General features: G+C 40.4%; 1 protein-coding gene across 1 annotated transcript; it reads right to left on the bottom strand.

The window, feature by feature from the left end:
• Window positions 1–4087: 4087 nt before the first annotated feature.
• ptgs2b (prostaglandin-endoperoxide synthase 2b) lies at window positions 4088–9107 on the bottom strand. Its single transcript, XM_056379473.1, has 10 exons — window positions 8955–9107; window positions 8487–8603; window positions 8252–8395; window positions 7967–8110; window positions 7424–7605; window positions 7228–7311; window positions 6885–7131; window positions 6193–6479; window positions 5948–6095; window positions 4088–5272 (listed from the first exon to the last, which is right to left on the bottom strand). Exons 1-10 carry the CDS (start codon window positions 9013–9015, stop codon window positions 4860–4862), a joined length of 1827 nt encoding a protein of 608 aa, XP_056235448.1. The 5' UTR covers window positions 9016–9107; the 3' UTR covers window positions 4088–4859.
• Between the last annotated feature and the right edge of the window lie 204 nt (window positions 9108–9311).

A 9311-nucleotide genomic window follows, 5' to 3' on the forward strand; every position in this document is an offset into this window, starting at 1 on the left:
TCTGGAGCATGGAGGAAAGTAGTATTAGATTCTTGATAGGGGCAACTTATGATGTACTGCCAACTCCCCAGAACCTAAAACTCTGGGTAAATGGAGACCCACTATGTTCATTGTGTTCAGGTACTGCAACTTTAAAGCACATTCTGTCAGGGTGTAAGGTTAGTCTGTCGCAAGGCAGGTATACGTGGCGACATAACCAGGTTCTAAAAAGCTTAGCTGCAGGAATTGAAGAGTTACGGAGGCAGGCAAATTTAGGAGGACCTAAAACAAAGAAAGTTGCAATCAAGTTTGTTCAAGAGGGAGAGAAAGTTGGTAAGACAACAAGAAGGCAAGGCAGCTTAGAAGGTGCTTGTGATTGGGAAATGCAGGTAGATTTAGGAGGAAAGCTTGTTCCACACAGCCTAACCCGGCGGGGGAGAGTTTAGCTCAAAAGGCATCTCTCCTTGACTCTACCTCCCTCATTCAAAATGGCCGCCACTTTCTCCAACTGTTTAGGGGATTTTGTTTGCTGAATCTGCTTAATCTGTTAGTGTGTTTTGTCAGAGTTGATGATGGTGTTGTTTGTGGTAGCATAGGCAAGATAAAGAAAATAGTCGTGGTGTGAGGAGCAGTGATGGCTGGCATTCGGGGAGTGACTCTGGGACGCCAGTGATCACTGTCTAGCCTCCTGGAGGTGTTGTGGGACCAACTAGACGAAACACTGGTGAAAGGAGGTTCCCACCTGATGACCCCAAAGACATGTTAGTTATCACTGCTCATTAGTCTGTATAGCTAAATTAATAGTTATCATAGGACATGTTAAGCTTAGGGAGCTATTCACTGAGTGTGGTCCATTTCTGTAGCACAAGCTTTGTGTTTATCTTAAATAGATCCGGATTTTCCAATGTATGGATCATGTGAATTTCTGTTTTTATCATCGTAAACTGACATTTCATAGAGCACATTGGCAAATTGATCTAAAAGGAAAATACAGACTAGACCCAAATTTAAGTCCAATATTCTCTCTGCTTTTAGCTCTGTTTTTGGTCTCCACCAACTACCTACTGAAGAAAATATCTGGCTCTTCAGATGCTAAATTTTCCACCATGTGCACCAGGTAGTCAGTAGCTGTGTGTGTTTGCTGCTGAGCAGGTAGTGTGCCAGCCAGCTGAAACCAGTGAGGATGAACCAGTAAAGCTAAACAATGTAAAGCTCAGAAAAAAAGGGAGCTGCAGATTTGGGTAATAATTCTCTGCAGGTTAATCACTACATTGAATGACTACGTTGAATTGCTTGCATATCTTTTCATATCATATTTATTATTATATCCACTTTAAAACACGGTTTCCAGAATCATGATTTTTTTTGACTGTGCCAAAGCAACTGAGCAAAACTGTGTGATCTTACATAATCTACACTGTTGATTATGTCATTTGAACCTATGTAAGCGCCAAATGGCATCTAGTGGGTCAGCGCCAGTGCTTCACGTGCAGCGGTGGCGGGCGCCAGCTCTCAGTTGACCCTCAGGTCCTGCCACCTGCACAATGTCACGTAATTCTGATCTTGGATCACGGCCCCCACACAGAGTCTGCTACCAGAGAGGTTCAGAGGCGGTCAGAGGGAAAACACACACTGAAGTCTCCTGATCTTCTCCCACACCAGGGCCCACGGCCTGCTCATGCTCATTACACCCACACAAAGCAAGATGTGTTCCCCTGCTCAGTCTCATAGATCAGGACCTGAGCATGCCACACACTGAAGCACAATGGCATAATAATACCCACCCTCGGGTGAATGACAGTGGGGAACACAAATAATGTGCACACACAATTAGGTCATTTTCATGCTGTGATGGGCCAAGTCCCTCTGACGGGGAATCCCATGCCTGGTCTTTGAAGTGCAGGACAAAGATTATGAGATGGAGGAGGAACTGTCCATCAGGTTCAGTTGAGATGACAACTGATGCACATGACTTAATTAATGTAATTTCCTCGCTTGTTGTGTGTGTGTGGTTTCGGTTTTGTGTTTAAAACTCTAATCATCCAGTGTGAGGAGAGACAGTAAATGTTCTCTCTGTATCAGTTGTGAGAAATGTGTGAATGGATGGGAAAATTTAGCTTGTCATTGTCTGTGTTTAGATTGGATGATGCCTGGCGACCTGACTCACCACTTTGTGCCGCCAGTCACGTCAACATTCCTTCCACCATGTTTGTTTTGGAATGAGTACCCTAAAAAACAACACAATTCTTCTGTTGAACTGCCTGCCTATACTGCTGAGGCAAGGTTTCCTGTACGCCTCTGGACTGGGCGCTTATCTTCACACCTCATATACAGTAAAACAGCCATTTTATTCCTCTGCGTCTTTTCCCGGCAAATCATACATCCACTAATGGAATTTTAGTTTTAGGAATGTGCATAATACCAACATCTGTATGCAGCCATTTCCCCATTTCCATTCATGTAGCGTGTGTACACAAAGTACAGTAATATCAAAACAGAACAATACACAGAAACTGTTGCTTGGAATATACTGTATTATTACTCAAGAACACTCTTACTTTGCCTCGGGAATATGGACTAATAAATTGCTTTCCTTTAATCTCCTTGAGCCTGACAAGTGTCTACATGTTTCATCTGATGTGCTGAAAAGTGAAAGCTCTTCAGCTGCACAAAGTGGTGTAGAGTGTGTGTTGAGGGAATGTGGCTTGAGATGAAACAACAACCCTTCGAGCCCTCTTTGAGGAGTTACGTAGAAGTTGAAGGTCACTTGTAATTTATTACGTTAATCACATTCATCTTATCATTAAGATAATTGATCTGCTGTTCATTTCTGTGCAATGTTGTTTGTCGTTCACTTGCACTTTTCACACCTGTAGATAAAAAAACAACAACTTTAACCCCACTGCTGAGCAACTATGGGACAGGACACGCACTGGGTAGATTTGAGCCAAGTGCTGGGTTTTACCATTTACCCCCGGATGCTGGATTGTTCATTTGATCCAACGGAGTGAGTGAAATTAACTCTTGGTTAAATAATACCCATACATTGGGTTATTTCCTGTCTCACTGCCCTGCAGAATAATAATAATAATAATGATAATAATAATAATAATAATATAAAAAACATTTTCACACACCCTAAGTGTGGGCTGAACAAACGTCCTCAAAACTGTCACAGATGAGGACTCATGCCGATCAATATGATTCACCGCATCCTGAAGAAACTTCCAGGTGTGGTTGATGTCAAACATGAGGAAAACCTTGAAACAAACATCAACAGCCCGCAGCAAACATTCTGTTTCAATTGCGTGGCCTGAAATAATAGTAAAAGCCTGGCACCTCAACAGTTCATTCCCAAGGCACAAAATGTGAGGGAATGAGTGATTGGTCTCCGCATTTTGTAAATATTCAACTATATTGGTCCCCACCTGTTGATTACACATTTGTCACTTACTGTTGAGACATAACTGTAGTAACGGGTATGAAATATTTGACCCAGCATAATCAAACCAATAGTGTGTTTACAGAAACACCCCGTCACCTTTTTGAGTTCTAGAATATGTTTATAGTAAGTGTACACAACTACAGCTATAAAGTTTGAGTGTGAACGTTCATTCTTGACTTTGGGAAGAGACGTGGGCAAAATACTCTTAACTCATCCACTCTTTTTCCAGAGCTTTTTACCTAATTTCATGGTCTTCTGTGAAATGCAGTTATCTTAGCCTTATAGGTTGATAACCAAGCAATACATAGAGTTGAAATTGATTTCCATAGCAGTATGATATCACACCTGCATTAAAATATCTGTGGGATGTGTCACATTTAGAAAACTGAGTTCTTAACCATAGTGTGTTATTGACTGTCAGAGTAACAACAGACTGTACTGTAACAGTCTGCCTTTGTGTTTACAATGAATTCTTACAAAACAAAAGAAAAAAGAATAATCTTTTGCATTCATTCGTCCATTGATAACATCTGAACTTCTAAACCAGTATGTGGATTACATTGTGTCTGTTGGACGGAAAAGCTTTAGTCCTCTTGAGGCATCAGTAAGAGAGTTTGTATAAGAGCATAATAAGAGTCACTTTGAAAATAACAACAACGCCAGTGGATTTCTGAGAAATGTGCATTATTTCCTGGTAGTGTTTATTAGTGTCAGTTTGGCAAGGCTCTGATAAATCAAATAAAACAATATCTATAGAACCACGATGTAATTCTAAACAACATTGTAGTGTAGTAGTAACAAAGTTATTAACGTCATTTTAAATAACACTCGACAATACACAGTCTGAAGTGGCAAAAAAAATCTGTAAAACAATAGTGAAAGAGGAATGCATTATGTACATTACATGATAATGTGATACATGATACAAGATCAGTCATGTAGCTAACTGTTAACATCACTACTATAGTGTACTCATGTATCACTGTCTGTAAAACAGTAGCTTACTGGGACAACCATACAAATGCATGAAGACAAATGGGAGAGCAGCAGTTAATCTACAAAAGAAGTGTAGTGTTCTCTGTAGCTGCAACTGTAAACTAATCTTCAAGTATCAAGTTACAGTGACTGAGGTCATTATATTACTTTTATATATTTCTTATAATACAACAAGTCTTTAAATAAATAAACAAGTGCAGGACTTTGTGCTTGACAACCAGATAGAAATATACACAATTCCATAAAAAAAATCAATTTTGCACTCATGCACTAGTGTCGTATTATAAATAGAATAACAAATAAATATAAAAAATAAATAAATAAATAAAGACATATATCTACATAAAGACATATATATATATATATATATATATATATATATATATATATATATATATATATATATATATATTAAAAAATAACCAAATGAAATACAAAATTAGAGCTCAGTAGTCCTTTCTTTCAAAATGACTGTAGGGTTTATGTCACTGCCGCCTGAGTGGGACGTGCTCGAGTTGATGATCATGGATCCCGTCTCTTTGATGTTGGGCACGTGAAAGGATGCCACGGGACATGGACCCCGCACATTATTGCAGACGAGCGTCTGCAGGGAGGCAGTGTTGATGATGTCAAAGCCCGCGTTGCCTCCGAAGGTGCTGGGCTTCCAGTACTCCGGGGAGCAGATGGGGTTTCCCATTAAGCCCTTGAGGGAGAAAGGGGCTCCCATCTCCACCATGGTCTCCCCAAAGATGGCATTAGCCCTGGGTTTTTCCACCAGCAGGCCTGGGTAGAGCTCCACAGCGTCGACATGTCCGTACATCTCCTCCAGCAGTGCGGCCATTTCTTTCTCTCCTGAGTAACACAAATGAGGAAAATTGTTTACTCAGTCTGGCCGCTTTCACTGGTTCAGCAGCTGCAAAGCTCGTAGCTAGTCTAAATATCAGGGTCTGTGTTTTGACTCAAATGATTCAAATCCAGCATTTCAGATAAAAATTCTCACCCCACTTGCTCTTGCTGCTTTTTCCTCATCTGTCTCACACTAACATTATTACTCATATATCACAGATAGTTTTCAATCAACATTAAATCCTCTGCATAATTTAAATCTTCTCCTCTGAAGTAGGAGGCCTCTTGTCTGTTTATGTCTTACTCTCTGTGATGACAATCTGCTTACACTATCCCAAGATGAAATGAACATCTGGCTCTTAAGAGTAACGGAAATAAATTCCTAACCTCAAAAGCTGGTGGAGACTCAAAGTCAGACCAAACTATTTCCTTCATAATATGTTACCTATGACATAAGGTTTGATCTTATGACCTGTTGCGATAGGGTTTGTTTTTCGAGCCCAATTTTCATTCCTATGATCAGTTCATGACAATGCTATTAATAATGCAGCACTGATTTGGCCTTTGAGGTGATATTTCCTTTCACTTCATGTCAATAATAACCTCTTCACTAATCCTCTGACGTTTTCCGTTCCACCTACAAGTATTTAGGTTTTGTGTGTGATCTTGACTTTGTCTCACCTGTCATGTCTTCAAAAGAGCTGTAGGGCTTCATGTTGAACCGTTTCCTGTAGGCATTCAGAGACTGGTAACGCATTTGTCTGCTGTTTTCTATGGACTTAATGGCCACGTACATGATAGGTCCAGGGACATTACGGCCACCAGCAACCTAAAGTATGAATGAAAAGTTAGTTATACAGCCTTAAAGCAACAGCAATGTTACAATCTCAAATGAAATGCCGCCAGAAGACAATAAGAATTCTTACCCGTCCAGCAATCTGGTTGGTAAATGACTCCACCAGGTTGCCGATGCCATGCTCAGTCACTACAGAGGTGTTGAAGACAAACTGTTTGTAGTTGTAATCTTTCTCCTCAATGTGGAAAGTATCGGGCATCAGCGGGTGCCAGTGGTACAGGGTGTTGAATTCTGAAGCAATACGGTTCTGGTACTGGAAACGCTGGTTGAAGAGCAGCTCAGGGTCAAACTTGAGCTTGAAGTGATAGCCACTCAGGTGCTGCACGTAGTCCTCGATCACAATCTTGATGGTCTCACCTACAGGACAGATGATTAAATATTTTATATCATGCAGATACTATAGATGTTTGAAGTCCCCCTCCACTCAAAAATGTGTTTCGCTCATTGTTGGACATTTGAGTGTCACTGTCCAGAACAATGTTCGGAGCAGAGTTTGACACTAGACAATCAAAAACCGTTCCCACTTTCTAGTGTTGAAAATAAATTCTCACAATTTTCTGTAAATTCTGTTCCTGAAATGCTCCACTGTGTGCAACACTCACCGAAATAAAAAGTACACTATTTGAAACTCCCATGGTAACTACATTAATATCATCTTAGTGTTTTGATTTTACTTCCCCAGCTACTGTACAGCGAAAGTTTTTTTTTTTTTTTTTTTTTTTTAATTTGTTCAGATGTCATAAAAATCTTTCTTGAACTTACCAATCAGGATGAGCCGTGTGGTCTGGAAGAGTCTTTCGTCATCCCAGTCGGGGTGTACCTCCTTCAACACATCACACACCCGGTTGTGTTCCCGCAGCCAAATGGTGGCGTACATCATCAGACCAGGGACCAGGCCGAATGCCTCGTGGCCCACAGCGAAGCGGTGAGAGTCAGGGACATGAGGAGGGTAGTGCATGTCGACACCTACTTCCTTTACTGTTGGGGGGTACATCTCTCCATCCAGGATCTGCAGAGGTACGCAAGAGAAGAAATCATTTTTAAGCAACTTTTGTGGTCTGAAACATGTGGCTGCCTGAGCTACTACATCTGTCTCTTCTCATACCTGATGTTTAAGCTTGCCGTCCTTGAAGAGTCTGAGCTTGTGTTGCCTCTCCAGGTTGTCTCCATAAATGTGGTTGAGATCCACCTAAAAGCAAAATACAGCAATGTTAATACATGTTTAAAAACTCGTTCATTCTGAAATGTGGTTTCTTTTTCCAGACTGAAATCTGATGTAGTCTGAAATCTGCTCGACTTACCCCATGACCTTTGGCCAGGGTAAAAGCAGGTCCTTTCTTCATATCAGATTTGAAGAACTGGTGCGTGAAATGCTGCGCGAAGAACGCAAACATCAGACTGGTGCCCTGAGGGTCCGGGATGAACTGCCTCCTCATCAGGAGCTTCTCAGCCAAAAGTTTTGCATCAGGTAGCTCCTTTTTACCTGGAGAAACAATTAAGAACATTCCAGTAAACATCAACACTGTAATACAAATAATATAAATATAAATAATAAAACACATTGCTCTAACTGAGGTGTGATGGTTTACTTTAAGGGAAAACTGCAACAATTGAGGTTTACTTTATATTTTCAGTGTGAATAGTGCAAAAGGTAGTTTCATGTCTTTAGTTTTGGCTTGCTGGGGCAGGTTAAGCTGTGTTCCCTCAGCATATTTCCACTCCGTCAATCCAGCAGAGGGAATCATTTCAGTGTGTGCATTTTCCCGTGATGTAATGGACGCTCTTGCTCAGTATTCAAAAATCTGAGAAAACTGGTTCTCCAGACACAGAGAGAGTGTACTCACCTACTACTCCCATGGGGGTTGGGCAATCCTCTGGCACAGGGGGGAGGGTGCGCGTATAATAAGAAAGGTTGGAATAAGCTTCCCAGTTTTTGTAAGCATAATCTGCATTGTAGGTTGGAGGACTATCAATCATGTGGGATCGGGCTACGGAGGGGAAAAAAAAAGCATTTCATTATTATTATAAACACTGCATCTGATTCTCTACAACTTGCTTTACAAATTATTTAATGTCTTATGAAGCAGGTTCCAATCCATCTCATTTTGCCTTCAGCTAGAGACACTTACATGTCAGCACATATCTCATGATGGCATCCCGGAGAAATGAGATGTTGTTGATGATGTTCCAGAAACCCTTGAAGTGGGTGAGCAGGTAGTGGATGGTGTTCGGCGATGGCTTCAGGGACATTTTGATCCAGGTGAGGAACTCAGCTGTAAAGGCCAAGAGAGTAATTAAGTAAATCAATTGAACAAATCACCAAAACAAATATGTGATATAATATGTTGTTCTATTTAGACTTACGTGTTGTGCAGTTTTGTCCATGATATCCTGTGCGTGTGCAGTCACACTCATAATTATCTGTTCCCAGTGCTGTGCAAACACCTCTGTTCTGGCATGGCTCTGAGCAACATGGGTTACCTGTAACAGATAATGTTAAAGAATGATAAAGAATTCCCTTCAGATGAGAACAAAAATGTGTGAGAAAAGTTACAAAAATATCTTTAAAATTTCAAAAATACTACTTTATTAGACCATAATATAATTCAAATATGAGCTGAGGTTCATGGTAGTTTTTATTTTTACCTTTTAGTGTTATAGACTGTTATAGTCTTATACATATCAACATATTGTTTATTTTATAATAACTGCAATGACTTCTGAAATAATACAACAATTCTAATTTTTTTTTTAACACATTCAAGCAGAACTTTTAAGATTCCCAGCCCCTGCTTAAACTGTTGAATATCATCCTGTTTTTCTTTTACTCACCTCCTTCGCACACAAGAAACCCCAGGGCCAACAGGAAAACTGCAAATGTGAGTCTGTTCATACTCCAAGGACTTTGTCGGGGTTTCTTCTCTTTCCTTCCTTTTCTCTCGCCTCTCTTACGCAGTGTTTTCCGCTCTGGAGCTGCGAGTTTAGATGTCTGGAAATCATCGCCACGCCTTTTATAAGCAATGGATGACGTCAGAAACATTTAATGAACACGTGACCATATGACCAGGAATAAGTAGTACTAAATTAAGGAATATTTTTTATTTCGCAAACTATATTTTTTGCTTTCGATGATGACAGCCGATGATTGGATTCTGGGTAAATTGTTTTATACGGTTGCTGGCAATCTGA

Source organism: Seriola aureovittata, chromosome 6 (assembly GCF_021018895.1).
Source record: "Seriola aureovittata isolate HTS-2021-v1 ecotype China chromosome 6, ASM2101889v1, whole genome shotgun sequence".
In the NCBI taxonomy this organism is placed as follows: domain Eukaryota; kingdom Metazoa; phylum Chordata; class Actinopteri; order Carangiformes; family Carangidae; genus Seriola; species Seriola aureovittata.